Raw genomic sequence first — 19,265 nt, forward strand, 5'->3', positions numbered from 1 at the left:
ACCAAATTTACATGCTAAAGCATGCTTATACTGTGGTTTAGAGCATAGGAATGCTCATGTGAAATGCAGATTATATAGAATGAAAAGTCACTGATGCAACCTGCCTGGTGTGTTAAAGAGTAACTATTTCAGCTGTTCTTAAATGTTTGCTGTTGCAAAGGCAGCAGGGAAAAAAAAAAAAAAAAAAGCATTAAAGCCACTTAGCCACAATAAGGTTGTAAAATTTGCAGTTTTTAAACTGTAATTCGTCCATGTTAGCCAATTGTAAAAGACTTTTTAGGCCAAATATTGCCCAGTAACATGTGGCATTGCTCCTTAATTCTCTGAAAATGATTTAATATTTAAATCCAATTTGTGTGCATATAGAAAGAGACTGGAAATAAATTCTTTCAGATAGAACAGATCAGTTTTCTGATGCTCTGGGGATATCAGCTTCCTTTTTGTTAATTGAAACTAAACTATAGTAGGGAGGTATCATTATTTGAAAAAGTTTCATTGTATTTTTCTTCTCCAGATTAGACTAGAGTCTTGCAACTGAGACCTGTTTAACATTTGTGATTCTGGTTGTTCAAATATATATATATTTTTCAATCAGGTCTGAACTTATGCTTTATAAAGATCACAAATGCCTCCTACCTTTAATAAAGATTCCATTTTGGTGTTCAATAGCTCTTAATGTATTTCACATTAGCCTGTTTACCAGGATCTCTAAGTAAGTTGCTTTTGTTCTGTGATTTAGATTTGTTGTCTCATGGCGCCTGTTAAATTGGATCCAGCTATTAGCAAAATGTACTCATTTTCCCTGAAGCTAGTCTCCCATTCTGCAGACCAAAAGCTTAATAAAACCCTCCTCTCCTTCTCTCCACCTCTCCTCCTCTTCTCCGTAAAATACTTATTTTTTGCTTGCATACATATTATTGAGAACTTTAACAAGCTAGATCTCTAAAACAGAACATATGGAGCTTTCAGTGAGTATGTTTGTTTTAGGCTTCCCTGATTGTATGAGGCACAGGAGCATAAAACAGATTAGGCAAAGTAATTAATCACCTGGGTCAGAAAACAAAAAAATATATAATTTAAGTCCTCTTTAAAATAGTTTAAAATAACAGTTTCTCAGATTTGTTATTAGTATATGTAATTAGTAGCTTTTATTTTGCAAGTTGAGGCATGTGTTTGATGCCTGATACGAGTATACTCCATCATCCTCAAGCATCATTTACCAAAAGATCATGGCCCAGATTGTTAAAACAAAAGGACTGTCTTAGAGCTGGATATTAATTTATATTAATATAATTTATTATGTAATTTATTTAAGTTGAAATCCCCTCATGTAGCAATTTACTCTCTGAAAATAGACTAGAATGGTATCATTTTGTTTTCTAAATGTTTTCCATTGCACTGTCAAAATACAGGTGATGTTTGAGTTCCTAATAATGTTGTACACTGATGTGTATTCTTCCAGAAGTCAAATTAAAAGGTAATGTGAGAACACTTAAGTTACTTGTATAAGCTTCTAAACTGGAGATTGTGTGCTTTATGACAGTAGCAGCCCTTCAAGATATTTTACCTAGATGTTAGCCAACACATAGATCTTGATGCAGCTGGTATTTGTGAAAACCTATCAGTGGTTTTCAGTCATCACACCTAAGCAAGTGGTTGTCTGGGTGTCTTCCTGCCACTGAGGTGTGGCTCAGAAATGCACTGCTCAGATGTGTGGTGTCTCACAAACCTCAAAGAAGTGATCCCCGTTTAACTCAAGAAGGTGGTTGCTCAAATGTTGGCACCAGTGATGAAAGCTGGATGGGAGGAAAGAGACAAGTGGTGGGTCATGGACTGGAGGTGCTACCAGGCCCCTGCCACCTCTCCCCGTGCCTGGGAGGGCTCGTCAGTCTGAGGCTGGGAAAACCAGCAGCATTTCCAGCTTTGGTACATATGTCCTGCAGCTGCTGGACCAGCGAGAGGGTGGGCAGACGGCTGCACGTGCGTGCTTTCAGCCAGCAGCAAGGGGAAGGATGGCTGTGAATTGCTTTTTGGGTCCGTCTGGTGCCGAGGAGCCAGCCAAAGTGACATACGGTGCGCATCTCTGCACCGTGGGGGTGAGCGCTGAGAAATGTGCAGAGGGAGAACTTGGAGGAGATTAATGATTTTTTATTTTCACCACTGAGTATTTGCTCCTGGGAGGAAAGGAAAAGCCAAGAAGAGCGTACACAGGATGTGGTACAGTTAGCTCGGTCCTACCACAAACTACTTAGCTTTCAACATTTCCTTTTGATAGGGGTTTGTTAGAGGGCCTGTTCGCATGACACATTCATTACGCTGCAAAGCTGTGGGGCTTCTCGTGCTCCAAGCGCTGGAAGAGACACTGGGAACCAAACTTATTTTTTTTCTGTCTTCCTCATACATGAATAAAGTTCTCGTCTGTGCAGTATGAGCCTAGGGCTTGGATTGTACCAGAAAAAAAAATACTTTTCAGTAGTGCTCATGTCCAAGAGGCGACCGCGTTCGCTCTGGCAGGAGCTGTGTAACGTGGCGGCCCGCGCACCATGCAGGCCCCGCAGGACAGCAGCCAGGCTGTGCCCGCTCAGGCCACCCTTGAGGCTTCAGTGGCATTGCCGAGCAGGTCACACCGTGCCCCTGCCACATGCTGGGACAGTCTCTGTGCCCACAGCTGCCCTGCGGGTCCCTGTAGGTTGCTGGGAAGCTGTGGTCTGGCTGCCCCCACAGCTGGTTTTTACGGGCGCCTCAGCAGTGGCTGGTTCTCCTGCAGCTCGCCGTGCTGTGACGGCATTTGGGGCTTTTCGGGAAGCAGGAGGCAAACGTGTAATCTGAGGATAACAGACGTGCTGCTCCTGCCCCAGCTGGCGAGCCTCCAGCACTTCAGGTCTGGGAATGTGCCAGGGTTTGTAATGACCCTGAGAAAGAAAGAAAGAGAAAAGAGAGAGAAAGAAAAGTGTGTGCTGTACCAAATCTCACTGAAAAACCAATGCTTTTCTTTCAAACCCTTTGAAAGGAGGTGTACTGCCAGGAGTGGGAACCCTATGGAGGAAGGGGTGATTAAGGAAAGGATACAGCTTAATTGTTCTTTGTTTTGCAAAACAGTGGGAATTCAGATAATCAGGCAGTGATAAAAATGTAAGGCAGACGTGCACAACGTTAGTACATGAGTAAGCAGAAGCACGTGAGTCCATCCACACCGACAGCTTGTGCTCTGCTCACCATGCAGGTGTTATGGTAACAATCACAAAGGGAGTGTTTGCACTGTGCAAACCAGGTAGCCTGGGTTGTTATTCAAAGTACTTAGAAATTTCGGCACCTAAGGGCCTCTGACTATCTCCTGTAGAATCCTGTAATTATTAATGCTTTAATAATGACACGCGGGGAAAAAACAGCTTCACCAGGAGGTATGAAGAGAGCCCCATCTCAGAATACTTAGTAATTTGTTTGTTGGACATTCTCACCAAAGGCATGTTTTCAGATCTTGAGCAGACACAGAAACTGAACTTGATGTCTTGCCTCCCAGATAGGTGCTGTGGGTGCTAGGCCACGAGGCAAGGAAGCTTCCCTGGACCTGCTGGCCACGCTGTTTCTTATACAAGCCAGGATGCTGTTGGCCTTCTTGGCCTCCTGAGCACACTGCTGGCTCATATTCAGCCGACTGTCAACCAATACTCCCAGGTCCTTCTCTGCCAGGCAGCTTTCCAACCACACATCTCCCAGCCTGTAGTGCTGTTTGGGGTTGTTGGGCCCTAGGTGCAGGACCCGGCACTTGACCTTGTTGAACTTCATACCGTTGGCCTCGGCCCATCGGTCCAGCCTATCCGGATCCTCCTGCAGAGCCTTCCTACCCTCGAGCAGATCGACACACGCACCTAACTGGGTGTCATCTGCAAACTTACTGAGGGTGCACTCGATCCCCTCGTCCAGATCATCAATAAAGATATTAAAGAGGACTGGTCCCAGTACCGAGCCCTGGGGGACTCCACTAGTGACCGGCCTCCAACTGGATTTAACTCCATTCACCATGACTCTTTGGGCCTGGCTACCCAGCCAGTTTCTGACCCAACAAAGGGTACGCCAGTCCAAGCCATGAGCAGCCAGTTTCTTGAGGAGAATACTGTGGGGAGCGGTGTCAAAAGCCTTACTGAAATCAAGGTAGATCACATCCACAGCCTTTCCCTCATCCAGTAAGCGTGTCACTTTGTCATAGAAGAAGATCAGGTTCGTCAAGCAGGACCTGCCCTTCATAAACCCATGCTGACTGGGCCTGATCGCCTGCTTGCCCTGCAACTGCTGCATTATGACACCCAAGATAATCTGCTCCATGAGCTTCCCTGGCACTGATGTTAAACTAACAGGCCTATAGTTTCCCAGGTCAACCCTCTGGCCCTTCTTGTAGATGGGTATTGTGTTTGCTAGCCGCCAGTCAACTGGGACCTCCCCTGATAGCCCGGACTGCCGATAAATGATGGCAAACAGCTTGGCCAGCACTTCCTCCAGTTCCCTCAGTACCCACGGGTGGATCCCATCTGGCCCCATCGACTTGTGTACATCCAAATGCAGGTCGCCAACCATTTCCTCGTGGATTGTGAGGGCCACGTTCTGCTCCCCATCCCCTTCCACCAGCTCAGAGTACTGGGTATCCAGAGAACAACTGGTCTGGCCACTAAAGACTGAGGCAAAGAAGGCATTAAGCACCTCAGCCTTTTCCTCATCTCTGGTCACTAAGTTTCCCCCCGCATCCAGTAAAGGATGGAGATTCTCCTTAGTCCTCCTTTTTGTGTTGATGTATTTATAAAAACATTTTTTGTTATCTTTAACGGCAGTAGCCAGATAGAGCTCCAGATGAGCTTTGGCCTTTCGAATCTTGTCCCTGCACAGCCTCGCAACATCTTTATAGTCCTCCTGAGTGGCCTGCACTATTTTCCAAAGATTGTAAACCCTCTTTTTTCTCCTAAGCTCAAGCCACAACTCTCTGTTCAGCCAGGTCAGTCTTCTTCTGTGCCGGCTTGTCTTTGGGCATGTGAGGACAGACCGCTCCTGTGCCATTAAGATTTCTTTCTTGAAGAGTGCCCAGCCTTCCTGGACTCCTCTGCCCTTCAGAACCACCTCCCAAGGGATTCTGCCAATGAGTGTCCTGAACAGCTCAAAGTCAGCCCTCCAGAAGTCCAAGACAGCGGTCTTACTGGTCCCCTTCCTGACTTCACCAAGTATCGAGAAGTCTACCATTTTTCGGTCACTCTGCCCAAGACAGCTCCCGACCACCACATCTCCCACCAGTCCTTCTCTGTTTGTGAAGAGAAGGTCTAGCGGGGCACCTCCCCTGGTAGGCTCACTAACCAGCTGCATTAGGAAGCTATCTTCCATGCTCTCCAGAAACCTCTTAGACTGCTTTCTCTGGGCTGTGTTGTGCTTCCAGCATATGTCTGGAAAGTTGAAGTCCCCCATGAGAACAAGCACTGACAATTTCACAACTTCTGCCAGCTGTCTGTAGAACTCCTCATCCATCTCATCATCCTGGTTTGGGGGTCTATAACAGACCCCCATCAGGATGCTTGCCTTGTTGGCCTTCCCGCTGATCCTAACCCATAGGGACTCCACCTTATGATTCCCAGCCTCGAGTTCCACAACATCAAAACACTCTCTAATATAGAGAGCCACTCCACCACCCGTTCTGTGCTGCCTGTCCCTTCTGAAGAGCCTATAGCCAGACGTTGCAGCACTCCAGGCCTGAGAGTGGTCCCACCACGTTTCCGTGATGGCAACCAAGTCATAGCCTGCCTGCTGCATGATGGCTTCCAGCTCCTCTTGTTTGTTACCCATGCTTCGTGCATTAATGTAGATGCACTTCAGTTGGGCCATTGCCTTCTCCCCCGGCCTTCCCATTGTTCCCCCTGGCACACCTCCAGCTAGCTTTATTTCAGCCCCGTCCCCCTTCTTACCTTGTTTAAAGCCCTCTCAATGAGCCCTGCCAGCCCCTGGGCCAGGATCCATTTTCCCCTTGGAGACAGTTGGGACCCGTCTGCGGCCATCAGGCCAGGTGCTGAGTAAAGCACCCATTTAATTCATAAGCTGCGTTCAAACTGTGTCATGTAACAGATAAGCTGGGAGGAGATTCCAGCAACTCAGAAGGACTCTTCCAGGACCTCTGAGCATTTATTACTTGTTAATCACATTAATGGGGTTATCCTCTAATCACATACGACTAAAACTTTCTTGAGACTTAAAGTTAGGAAGGATTAGGATGATAAGGAAAGTATTTCCAAATACCTTATTTTCCAAAGCAGTAAGATATTTAAGTATCAATTCTTTTTCTTCATTCCTGGCTTCCATTCTTAATGTTATTGGTAAATCGGTCATTCAGAAAAAGGTTCATGCGCAGTGACTTGATATGAGCACAGTTTGGACTTGGTTTTGAAAAATATTAAAACTGCTTACATTTTACTATATACAACGTGATTGTTATTAGGTGCCCCATCTCAAAAAAGATAGTAAGACCACAGGGTAAAACAGAAGGAGCAGGAGGGTGGGAGGGTTTTATTGCACTCCGTTGTTTTCCTTTAGATCAGTGCTGTTCCAGTAATAGACTAAAAAACATCAGCCTGGTCACTGCCTACAACTGCAGAACCCTTGCTAGAGTGAGTGTAAGATGACTTTTAATCCACAGGAGTGTTGAAGAACAAAGTCAGAAATTTAAAGGCAACCAAAAAAAATGGGCATTTCAAAGTCATGTTATTCACGCTACTTAAATATAAATATTTTTCAATTGTGATTGGCTTTAAAAACTCCATAATTTTCATTACATTATGTTAATAACTGTTTCCATCTATGTGCATTTGGCAGAACAGCCTAGATTTTCAAGTGTAGACAGATTTTGAACTCTTTGAAAGGTGTTTAAAATCTGTACTGGCAAACGGTGGTAGCAAAACTATGTTACACTTAACTGAACCTTGCTGCATGGTTTTATATCTGGCGCTTATGCTTTTAACATTAATTTAATTTGGTACAGTATTATATTTAAGCGTTTTTATTACTTGGATTTACACTTACGTAGAGGAGATGATTAATTCTGTCTTGTGGCTCTTCTGGGCATTTCTAGCTATTGTCTGCCTCTCCTGACTCCATACCCTACTTCTAACAGTATAAAATGTTTAGACAAATACAAAGGAAGGAAAATAACGTTTAGACAAACTTAAGTCTATACTAGAAAAATTCAAGGAGAAGATGCTGCAAGTTGGTGTCAGGATATGGATTAATTTACTATTCTAGAGTGAGAGGTTTGTCCTTGGGTCTTGTGGGGTTCTGAAGCCCAGAAAGACACAGATATAATTTCTTTTTTTTTCTTTTTTTCCTCTTCCCAAAGGTTCGTCATCGGTGGTGTGAACTTGTTGTTAAACACAAATATGTGCCTGGATATGGAGATGTTGAGAAATTTCTCAGAGAAGATCAGGTCAGTTACATGCAATTAGCATTTTCTAATTGCTTTTCTGCACCTTTTTGAGACCCTTAATGTGAAACTGAAAATAATTTTAATATATTTTCTTGCTGGAGACGGTTAAAAAGTGGAGCGTGTATTCAGTTTTTGCTCTTTCCTTAAATAGTGCAATTTAAGGAATCTGCCTAGGTATACTCAGCCCCACCTAAGCATGCTGATCATCTGTAAAGTGGTAAAATAGGTTATATCCTCTTCTTCTGTTTCCATTATACAAGCCAGAGGTAGCAATGATCCTTGCCAATGCTAAGAAGCATTTTCCTCAATTTGCAGGTTGACAAAGGCAAGTCTAGCTGTGAATATTCACACACATAGATATGAGTTTGGTGCAAAACAGCGACTGAAATTTTCAAGACGATGTACAGATTGTCTTAAAGGAGAAGCATAGCGCAAGAATATCCATTCAAGGATACATCTCCACTGTTACGAAAATGCTATGAGACCATTCTGAAAGTCTTAAAATGCCAGCTATATAAAATGTCTTTACCATAGCTAAGCTATTAGGAAATTACAGTTGTAATTGTACCTCTGCCTTGTTCTTTGGATTTCACTTCACATTTGTTTTTATTCACTATGAACTCTATAAAGTCAAGACCTTCACTGCCAAGGATCACAGGTATATTTAAAATAATATGAAAAAAAAAAAAAAAAAAAAAAAAACAAGGAAAGAAAACATTGCAAGGTATATGAAAATCATTGAGAGAGATATTCATGCCTTTTCCTTTCATGCTGACGGTAAACAAAGCCATTTACAGCCTGTGAGCTTTTTTTGCTTTCAGACAAATAAATACGTTTTGTCACAACAGCATAATGAACTTACAGCAGTCTCTTATGCTCTTTCTTCCAGCTCTGGAGTATACCTCCTATTTATATCTCAGCCAATAAACAGTCTCAAGACTTCCTGGCAAGCTCTTTATTTGATTTAAAAAAAAAAAAAAAAAGTAGCATGTAAAAACAGTATTTATGACAACAAGGAATTTATATATACTGTGCATATTTTTATCATATGGGATGATGCAGGTGTCCACCAGCAGAAAGGCAAAACAAAAATCCTGAAGTTCATACAAACATACTGAATTGCATTACGTTTAGAACAGATACAGTGCCAAACAAAAACAAATGTTTTCTGCAGTGCAGGGAAATAATTTCTGCAATATTTTTTTTCATGTAATCCTCAATATCTTTCATTTATTCCAGCAGTGGAAACAGTTTATAACAAAAACAGGTTCTGGAATTATTACAACTCAAATCAGAGTAGTTGTATGTCATTACTGATCATGAAAGACTTTTTTTTTTTTTTCTTTAAAGTCTGGGAAAAATGTAAATGTGACTATTTAATCCTTTCCAGGATTACGGTGTTTTTACTGCATTTTAATGTTTAGGTTTGGGGGAAAATTATTAATATTGGGTAGAGAAGATAATTCGTATTTGGAACAAAATTCCAACATTTTGAAATTCTTTATGAAAGCAGCTTGAGCCCAGCTCCAAGGTAGCGTTCCTGGTGCGATCTGCAGCTGCAGATCCTGGAAACCTGGGCTCTGTGAATTCAAAAGAAATGCCCATGGTTAGGGCACTGTCAAAGTGTCTGACAGATTCCTGTCTGTTTGGGACCTTTTCCTTTAATTTCAGTCACTGTTAAACTATAAACTTCCCCTCTTGTTGAAGCTTAATTTTTAATCTTAAACACTAGAAATTGTGAGGAATTATATTACAAATCATTTTTTTTTCAATACTATCCATATTCTTCCTCTTATGCAACTGTCCAAGCATTAAGTTTGCAACTGTACAAGTTAATCTGCTAAGCTGCTAAGTTTTGTCATATATATAATATATGCCACATGTAACAGTTATATATAATATATGATTATACATATAATGTATGCCACATTTAATAATTATATATGTGGCATATATATAATATATGCCAAATGTAACAATTGCATCATATATGTAACATCACACATCTTATGTATATAAATAACATGTCATATATCTGGCACGTATTGCATACATAATATTGTGTATGGCATATATGTAATAATAACATACATATAGTATTTTGATAAGTGCAGCTTAACACTTATGGAACTCCTATAACAAGATGCAAAACTTGTATCTTCAGAAAAAAAAAAAAGGCAATCCCCAATGTGTTTCCCATGAAGTCAGACAGTGCTTTGCTACCTGCCATCAAAGGGGCCCAGATCTTACCCCCAGGTACTCCGTTATCTGGAACGAGCACTAAGGGACAGCCTGCCTTCTTACAGAAGGTTAAGCTGTATTAAAAAAAGGCTCTGAAACACAGACCTGGCCACAGGTGGTTGATTTCCAGCTACAGCATTGCCAGACGGAGATTTCAGAGTGGGGTGTTTCAACCACTCTGCTCTTTATTAGTGCGTGTGGAAACATCCCAACTGGAAAGAAAATGTGTATCCTGTTGAAGGAAGGACAAGCTGTTTTCTTAAGGGGCATTTGGAAGTACTTCAGGTAGTGGATAAAAGAAAACAGATTTCAACTTCAAAAGTGGCAAGAAAAATTGAGTGAGAAAGCATTTGCTTGTCACAACACAACATACATTTCTTAGTAATGTTCTTTTTTTATACACTCAACACAACATATAGGCAATCTTAGGCTACAGAGAGCCAAAGAAAACTACATTTTTGGGGGGGGGTAGGGGGGGGGGTAGGTATGCTGTTGAGTATAAGGCTTTTTCCATGGTGTTTTTGAATTAAGTGGGTACTTGGAGGTCAACAAAATGAAAACTGTTCAACTATAACTGGTGACAGGATGACTGTGTGTTGTGTTGCTCTTTCAGGCCATGGGTGTGTATCTCTATGGTGAATTAATGGTGAATGAAGATGCAAAACAACAAGAACTTGCATACAAATGCTTTGCTGCAGCACGAGAACAAATGGACATGTCCTCCGCCAAAGTGGTGGCAGAGATGTTGTTCTGAAGAGGTGATTTTTCTTTTTAAATTAAATAACCTTATTGTGCCTTATAAAGAAACTCACTAAACACTGTAAACTTTGGCAAACCACAGAACTTGTGGCAGCGTATTTAAACAAGAGTTAATTTTTGAATTATCTTGGTTTTTCTGTTTTTTTTTTTGTTTTTAAGCCCAGCTGCTGGAGCAGTGAGTTAGATATGCATAGGCACTGGCTGGAGAGCACGGAGGGGCGTTGTTGTAAACTTTGTAATGGATTGTACAAGAGGCAACTGTAAGTCAGAATGGCCGGGGAAGGTCAGGCTCCACCTGCAGTTGTTTTCCATTCTGTATTCTGAACTCCATCTACAGCATACACAAAATTGCAACTGTGTGAGAAGCATTTCTGCTTAACAAAGCTGTGTGCTGACTTAATAGGTAGCACAAACTTTGAAAAGAATCTGATCCCACAACAGAATTGTCAAGTTGTACACTTGCAACCAAACCTGAATCGTGAGAACTATTTGTTAATTCAAGCACATTAAGCGTAGTCAGGTCTTTGAAGAATGGTTCTAAGGTAAGAACAACCTTAACATAAAGAAGCTGGTTAATGTCATACATAATCTAGCTTGTTTCTGAAATTAATGGGGAGGAATCAACAGAAAAAGCAAAATTGAAAGAAATGTTCACAAAATAAAGATTGCTGCAGGCTATAAATGGGTCACTTGCAAAGATACTCTCCATTTCTCAGTCTGTTTGAATTGCCTGAGGTAACCTCACAGTGTTTGTACATGCATGTTTAACACATAGCCAATTAGGGTTAGTATGAACGTCTCTTTCAATACAGCATTCTTCAGATTTTTGCTTCGTGAATTAACTCACCTGACAGACTGATAATTGCCTTGGCTGTTCACCTAACTCTACAATTGATTTATGGTATCAAAATTAAGGCATCTAATTGAGCAAAATATTAATTTTCTAATTGGTATCTAGCAGGAATCTTGACTTTCTCCCATTCAAGCCTGTACGCGTAGCAGTACTTGGTAGTACGTTCAGATTGAATTCATGGCATTTACTTTATTTATATGAAATACAGCAGATACCATGAAATCATTTACTTTATTTATATGAAATACAGCAGATACCATGAAATCAAGGTTGTTCTGTATTGACAAGCACTGTGTCTGCCAGGGAAACTTTATGGGAAATATGGGTGAGGCTAAAGAGTGCCAGGATAGCAGTAATGGGGAAGGAGGGTTGCCTTCTAAAACAGGTAGGGCTAAGAGACTTGTTTACATGCTGCCACTTGTCAGGAACCCACAGAAAACTTGAGTTACATTCAATATCTTACAATCTGGTAGATACGAGAAAGATGGAGACGCAGTTCATTCTGATATTACCATGCTTGGCACTGTTTTCATATAATCCTTAAATAATAAAATAAAAATGTCTACAACTTCTGGTGGTAAGTATCTACCTAGCACAGGAATATTATTTAGTATGTATGTGCAGTATTCCAGAATTGCCTGTTTGACCTTTTAGACTAGAAATGCATGGCAAGCTACAAAAAAAATATAAAGATGCCATTAGGAGCGTAACTGTGTGACTGCACAGCTTTCTTGTAGTGTTGTGGCTGTTTGGGTTCCTGGCATGATGATTTGTGAGTTAAGATTAAAATCACATTGCCAGGGATTACCACATAGCCATGACCGCAGCTGCTACTCTGAAAATCTCCATAACTATCTGATACGTGTGCACTGTGGCATCCTCTCCATCCGTTAACCAAAAAAAGTCCAAAGAGGAAAGGAGCAGACGCGTCACGGAAGATCCTCTTCTGATAAATAGTTGTACTCAGACGGAGACCTCTCTGGCGAGGTGCAGAGCTTAGCTGATTGGTGAACAGTGATTGTTTCCCTCTTTGTTCACAGTGGCTAAGTTCTGCACCTGAAGAGAAGGTGAGATGAGGACGTTTAAGTGTCAGCCTGCGTGGGGCAGAGAGTGCTTGATGCCTGAGATACGTTGCTGCTTGGTGGGCAGTTTTACCATAAGTGCTTGTGTGCAGATACAGTACGTGGAGGCTAATGGGCTTAGGAAGGACCATAGACTTTTTTTGTAGTTGAAAATAAACAGCGCTCCTAAAATTCTCAGTCTGACTGCAAAAGGAGGGTATGCCCTAGAGTAACTTGGTTACTGAGCTTTTCTAAAGGTCATAGGAAATAAATGTTTGCGATGCTAAACTGGAATTGTCTATAAAGCTTTGTTTTGTAGGCTCGTCTTTAATGGATGCTCTCATGACTTCTCTGCAGTTGTAGCTTAGCGTTGTGTATCGTTTCCAGGAAATGATTGTTTCCGACTGGAGCTGCCACTTACGGCTGCTGCTGTTGTTCCAAGCGTTGATGGACCCGTCCTCCGGTGCCTACTGAGCTGATATCAGTTCTGATTTTACATACTGGCTCAGTTCAGCAGGAACAGGAGTCGAGCCCTAGAGCAAAAAATAAATAAAATAAAGTACCTTTCTAGGAGCCTTTGAGAAATGTTGTTACTGTTTTCTCTCTAAAATCAAATTAGTATACATTACGCTGTCCTGATGTTAAACACCACTCGCTTAAGGTGGACAAGCTACCTCAGTACTGTTTGGAGAACTGTTGGCTTAAGACGAGAAGGTATGTGGATATGTGTAACATCACACAGCATTGCTCCAGTAACTGACCTCCAGCATTGTTTTCAGAGTAACCTGCTAATAACCGGGGAATTGCTTGTCCTTTGGCTCTTTCATGTCTTCTCCAAACATTGTTGTGGTAGCTCTAAGGAGGTCTCCCTTCTGGGTACCCAGACTTCTTATCTCAGAAAATAATAAGGGGAAACAGTGTTTTTAAAAATACAGTTATAAATTTAGCTTTGTTAACTTTGTAACCATCGTTACGCTCTACTAGCAAGCTTAAAAAAAAAAAAAAAGAAAGAAAACAACTTCATTTGAAAGACTGGGCCAATCAAGAATGCACCGATAACCCTTTATTGTGACAGAGTAATAACTTTTGCTGCTGTTTCCGTTGCAGGAAAGATCACAGAGAAATTCTTTTAATATATCTCCTACTAAACCCCGGTGGTACTAGGATTTCATTGACCCAAGACATCAAAGGAAGGATTATGTGACTGCTAAAACAATCAGCTGACAGAAACATTTACCTTTCAGTATTTATGTTTTCCAGAGGCTCAGTGTAACCAAGAACAGGTAAAAAATGCACGTGCACAAGACCAGCTACACACACAGATACACACACTTTAGTGTGCCTCTAGGTAGTTTTTTAATACCAGCAGTTTGGGTCTTATCCTTGCTGTTTGGTGGTACAACTGTTGCAGTTTGCCCAAGGACTCTTGACTTGAATGATTTTATGTACTCCAGTAACTTGGCCAAACACAGGAACTGCTGAAATTTGATAACACTGTATTCTGTGCTTAAAATTTCGTTTGTAACTTCAATGCCAAATTAAAAAGTTAACATAAAATTAGAAGGATGGCTGGGGTGGGGAAGTTAACTGGAAGATGGGATAATCTGCGGAAAGTGACCAACCAGCGATCTGATGATTGGACGCACCAAAGCAAAAATTAAAATCAGGATTTTGTCTCTGTCTTGTTTAGGTTAACTTCTACCAGAACTGTACCTTTCATTTTCTGGAGATTTCTTCCATACCTCTGTGCTGCCCCATTTTTTTTTAGTGATATATCAAATGCAGCTCTTCTTTTCTAGGAATGTACAGCTCCACTGATCACGAGACATCTAAACTGTTCCTTTCAGAGAGTGACTTTAAAACAAAAGCATTTGTGAGCATATTTACTTTGTATACTATTGTTTTACATTGTATGCTTGTAAAAATAAATATTTTTTCAAATATGTGTAGTTTTTCCATTGCACAGCTGTTCAAAGTTCATTTATAAACCAGAGAAAAAAAATCACCTCTTTCCTTCTCTTTTAGTAAGACTGAAGAAGTTGAAAGTGGAAATTAATGGATATCAACAAGAAAAATTAAGTGTGAAAATTACTTTTCTTTAAAGGTCCTGTGCACAGAGTCTATTAAAAGACTGCCTTAATAGTGACTTAATTCCAAGGAGTCCCATTCCTCTTCACCTCCTTCTGTTTCCCGACCTCCCCTTCTCCAGGCACACAGAGTTGTTACCGGAATCAGGGGACAGTCAGCAGCTTCTTTCACATGCAGCAGGAGTTTGGAAATTGTCCAAGTGTTTGCTGAGATAGTGCAATGACTTCTAATGCAGTTACACTCGTAGATGTATTTATTAAGGGATCCTACTCTCCTAGAAGAGAATTATGCTTCCTTTCACGAGGTTTTTCTGCAAAGGGCAGCAAAGAAAATCAGCTTCCTTTTTGATTTTCCCCTATGTAAGGGAAAGAACCCAAAGCTGAATAAGGTTTTTACACAGGACACATCAAGTAAATATGTTGTAAGCCAATACTGGTAAAATTACATTGCAAGTAAGACATTCCACACGTTGCACATAGCACCAAGTTTTTGCTTCTTTGGAGCAATTATTTTTCTTACCTTTTTGCTATTTTTTTTTTCACTGAGGACTGTAGTGGTTTAGATTCTTACTATGGCTGTTGCAGTCTGTTTAAAAAGTATTAACGAGAGCATTCATGTGAACATCGATGTTCCTCACAACAACGTTGTGCTCCATTGTGCATTGCAGCAACAGGGGAAATGAATGGCGAATAAAACTCCATCACCACGTAGCCCACAAATGGCAGCGACACCCCTGGTTCTGTACCTGGGGCTCTATGACCTTGTGTTGCTAATCCAAGCATTCCTAAACAGAATGAGGCTCCAGATTAAGAAGGAAGCTGAGGGTGGTTTCAAATAGCTATTATCACCAAAACTCATCACAATTAAAATAAAACAAAGAAGACTATTCAATATATTAAAGAGTAGCTTCATCAGACTGATAGCAGTGTTAGCAGTACTGTTATATCTTGGTGAATCATGTAAAAAGGTCTCGGAGTGAAATACACAGAGTGCCTGTTAACTATTTAAGCTCTTAACAAAGCCTAGCAAAAGTTTTATCTACATATTTATATAAACATATATGAGCAGAAAGTGTAGTATTGTTTTTCTACTCAATATTCCCCCAGTGTGGGAGTTTCCATATTAATTTCCTTAGCGAAGAACTTTGTGGGTACTAGTTATAAACAAAGGTAAGCAAAAAAAAAAAATCCAAACATTGTAACAAATTAAAATCATTACTGGAAGTGGTATCAGGACCTAACTCTAACAGCTTTGACTGTCAACACACTAAAATCCAGCAAAATTACCAGGTTAGTCCTTAAAACAGTATTTTCTTTAATCAGGCGTTCGGTTAAAGTGGCAGAAATGTTACAACGTCATTGAATCTCTCTTTGGAGGTGCACGCTAAGACTTCAAGGCTGTCAGACATCACACCAGCGTACATGGCTATGACAAGCACAAGCAATTGTAGGTGCGTTATCACCCTTTCATCCTACTTCTGTTACGCAGTCACCACAGAATCACAGCATCACAGAGTGGTTTGGGTTGGAAGGGACCCTAAAGCCCACCCAGTTCCAACCCCTGCCATGGGCAGGGACACCTCCCACCAGACCAGGTTGCCCAAAGCCCCATCCAACCTGGCCTTGAACACCTCCAGGGATGGGGCATCCACAGCTCCTCTGTACCAGGGCCTCACCTCCCTCTGAGGGAAGGGTCAGCCAGCCCCCTCTGAATCGAACAAAGCGTTTCCCCACCCCGCGTTCAGCCTTGCCAAACATGCTGATAGTTTCACGTTGGATCGCATTAGAAGACCCTGTACAGAAGTCTGGACTGTGTCCCACCCATTTCATCAGGTCAGCAGCTGGTTAAGAGCTAGCTGATTACGTTTTCAGGACATAGCTTTTAACTGTAAAAATCTCAGATTAAGTGAAAACTGTGTCTGTCCGTACTGTGAGGCAAGGACTACCATCTATTATCTCGCGGGTCACTTGTTTAGAGTAAAGCCAGACTGTAACGAGGCTGTGAGCTCCGTAACTCGTCCCTCTCAGACGAGATGCATTCCTGATCGTATGCTTTCTGTTACAAACACGGTTTAAAACATACCAATTTGCTGACAGCAGTTCCTCTGCTTTGTTTTATCTTCAGCTTTGCTGGGATGTGTTTGCAGCTGCTTTGGCTCTGCGCTTTCTTCTTTAAGGAGGAATTAACTGTCCCATATTGCATGTTCCTCTCACATAACAGGGAAGGAAACAGGTCTAGCCTGGAAACAGGTCTAGCCAGAAAGGCAGCCTGAGCAGGTGGGCAGCTTGAGAAAACAGCCAGGGCTTCAGGCACCAGGAGCCAGTAATGGACCGCTGCCACTGATCGTACGCTGCAGCAGAGAAAGGTTATGGTGACCAGCACGGCCCTGATGATATTACAGCTACAAGTATGTGCAGCTGGGCCATCTGACAGACACAAAATACCCCTTTACTAATGAGAGAGATTTTAAACTTGGCTTTGCTGCCTGCCCACACGGAATGTGTGCACAACTGAAAACAAAGGACGCGCCAGGAAGGAGCAACTAACTGTTCTTTGCCACACAAAGGGGCAAAAAGATTTCAGAGGCTGGAAATCCCTCCTCAGTTAGCACAACGATTAAGGGTACATATGAAAAAGCGTAACACCGAAATAATTATAATCCATAGAGCGAGGTCATCATAACACGTAATGTAGCCAACCAGTTTATCTCCAAAGCTGATGGAAGTGTGAATGGGTGTGAAGGAAAGGTCTGTTATGGAACATTTTAATTTGGGGGTGTTTTTTGTTTCTTTGTTTGTTTGTTTTTAATTTTACGTAAGCGTGTGGGAGGAAACCAGTGCATCTTTGAATGAACCAGCAGCTATGTTACTGCAGAGATGTGGTGGTGGTTTTGTTTTCGTTTGTTTTTTAACTTTTTCTGGTAGCACACTACCCTTCAGCAGATACCCTTTTCCCTCTTGCACATCCTGCTCTACTTTAAAAGTGGTCGCATTTTCATTCAACTTTCCTTGCTTCTTTCTCCCCATGTCCCCCCGTGTCTCTTTCCCCAGCACGCCCACTGCCACTGCAGCTCAGCACTCCCAGGCCTGCCCAGCCGTTACACTTCTCGGTCCTCATGGGCCCAAGGCCTTTCTAGTCCTGATGAATTCCTTCCATAAAGAAGCCTTAAGAAAAGCTTCCATAAAGAAGCTTTAAGAAATACCTGCATGCAACCCCACCTCTGAGGACTGGGTCGCAGATCTGTCCCTCCGTACCAGGGGAGGGCACGGTGCCCGCCGCAAGGCCCGCGTGCAGACACAGATGGGCATCGTTTTCCTTCTGCCTAGCACTGCTGCCTCAGCTTCTGTGCTAAAGGAGGGAGGAATTTCCACGCTTTCACGAGCACGTGTTTCCATACGTACAGTTTCAAAGTCGGGAAGGGCTGTACGTGAATTTTCTGGGAACGTTCACATTTTACTTCTGTAACTTAATGGCATTTTCCTCTGAGCAAAGCACTCCCTTAATGTAATAATGTGCTTCTACAGCAAGACTAACATGTGACATAAACCCACATTCTGAGCACAAAACCTTGCTCTTTAATTCACTGCACACACTGTTCCAGGACACTGAGTCCTAATATCTAAAATAATAATAGTAATATTTAAACTGTAAAATACTTTGCACTATAATTGCCAGTAACCATGAGATTTTGTCTCCTTAAAACACATAATTTTTAACAGACACATAAACAGGTTCAAAGTAATTTTGTCCTTGGCCCCAGACTTAAATGCCCAGACTAGTAGTCCAGAAAATAAAAAATTGTTTGCGAGAAAAGACAAGGAAGCAACCAAAAAAGGGAGCCTGAATCATCTAGAATTTCACCATAACGAAACAGAGTTTGGGAACGCATAAATGATGAAGTGCACGTATACACTAATGTGGATATGGCCTGCTGTTTCCACAACCACATTATATCGGAAGAATTATTTTAAGGAGCAATCTTGCTGGCAGTCTGACAATTTTATGCTGGTGAAATATGCCAGTGCATAAGGAAATGGAGAAATTTGCACATTATCTGGGAGATAAGCTGCGTTTATCCATCTACGGCAACTAAAGCTGACCACATGTCTGCTGCACAAAATTAAGGTCTTTGCTGCTGCTTACAGCCGGCAGAAGAACTGGCATCTCTCATGTTGTTTAAAGGCATCAGAACCTGAAGTCGTGTGAATAGGTGCTTCACCATGATAATTTACACATCAGAAAGCAGAACTTGATTTTCAGCTCACCACCATCTTGTATTCGCTCCAGACCCCGTCAGAACTCCTGCCCATGCTGCTGCCTTACCAAAGCTGCTGCTGCTTACACCTCTGGGCTGGGGACAATACCACTGAAGCCTTCAGCTCTGTAGCTCTGATAGAAAAAAGTCCCCATTTGGTGGTGGTGTTGTTTTGTTTTTGTATTATACTACCTAATGTTGTTACATCACAGTATTATCCGTTCTTTCTTTATATGTACATGTAATATACATATATAGATATATTTGGTAGTATATACATATTTGGAAGTAAATTTTCTGCTTCACAACTGTACCTCCTTTGCAGTAAACTCTTGCAGCCACAACAAAAATAAAACATTTACTACATCAGCATCCATCTCACTCCATTCGGCTTCTCTTGATGTTCCTAAAACACACCTGTTTTAACTTCCAAGCTCAACTAATTAAAACTTTATTCCTGTTTGATTTTACATTGGAAAATTAATACTCCTTTCTCTTTTTCTGTGATATAAAATCTAACTCCCCCCCTCGCTCATTCTACTTTTCACGTGCCCCCTTCTT

The 19,265-nt window shown here is 41.6% G+C and overlaps 1 protein-coding gene across 7 annotated transcripts in view; it reads left to right on the plus strand.

Moving 5' to 3' along the window:
- The window catches only part of AOPEP (aminopeptidase O (putative)), a 200,956-nt gene extending 186,650 nt beyond the window's left edge, over positions 1-14,306 (plus strand). For 3 of the 7 annotated variants that reach the window (XM_035309146.1, XM_035309151.1, XM_035309152.1), the window contains 3 exons: positions 7,361-7,447; positions 10,302-10,446; positions 13,469-14,306. In XM_035309146.1, coding sequence (XP_035165037.1) covers positions 7,361-7,447; positions 10,302-10,442 — 228 coding nt within the window. In that variant the 3' untranslated portion in view covers positions 10,443-10,446; positions 13,469-14,306. Of the gene's footprint in view, positions 1-7,360; positions 7,448-10,301; positions 10,447-10,606; positions 11,130-12,748 lie in introns of those variants that run through there. The other 4 variants (XR_004745988.1, XM_035309148.1, XM_035309149.1 and 1 more) reach the window with 4 other exon arrangements.
- The last annotated feature ends 4,959 nt before the right edge of the window (positions 14,307-19,265 follow it).

This window comes from Oxyura jamaicensis, chromosome Z (genome assembly GCF_011077185.1).
Source record: "Oxyura jamaicensis isolate SHBP4307 breed ruddy duck chromosome Z, BPBGC_Ojam_1.0, whole genome shotgun sequence".
In the NCBI taxonomy this organism is placed as follows: domain Eukaryota; kingdom Metazoa; phylum Chordata; class Aves; order Anseriformes; family Anatidae; genus Oxyura; species Oxyura jamaicensis.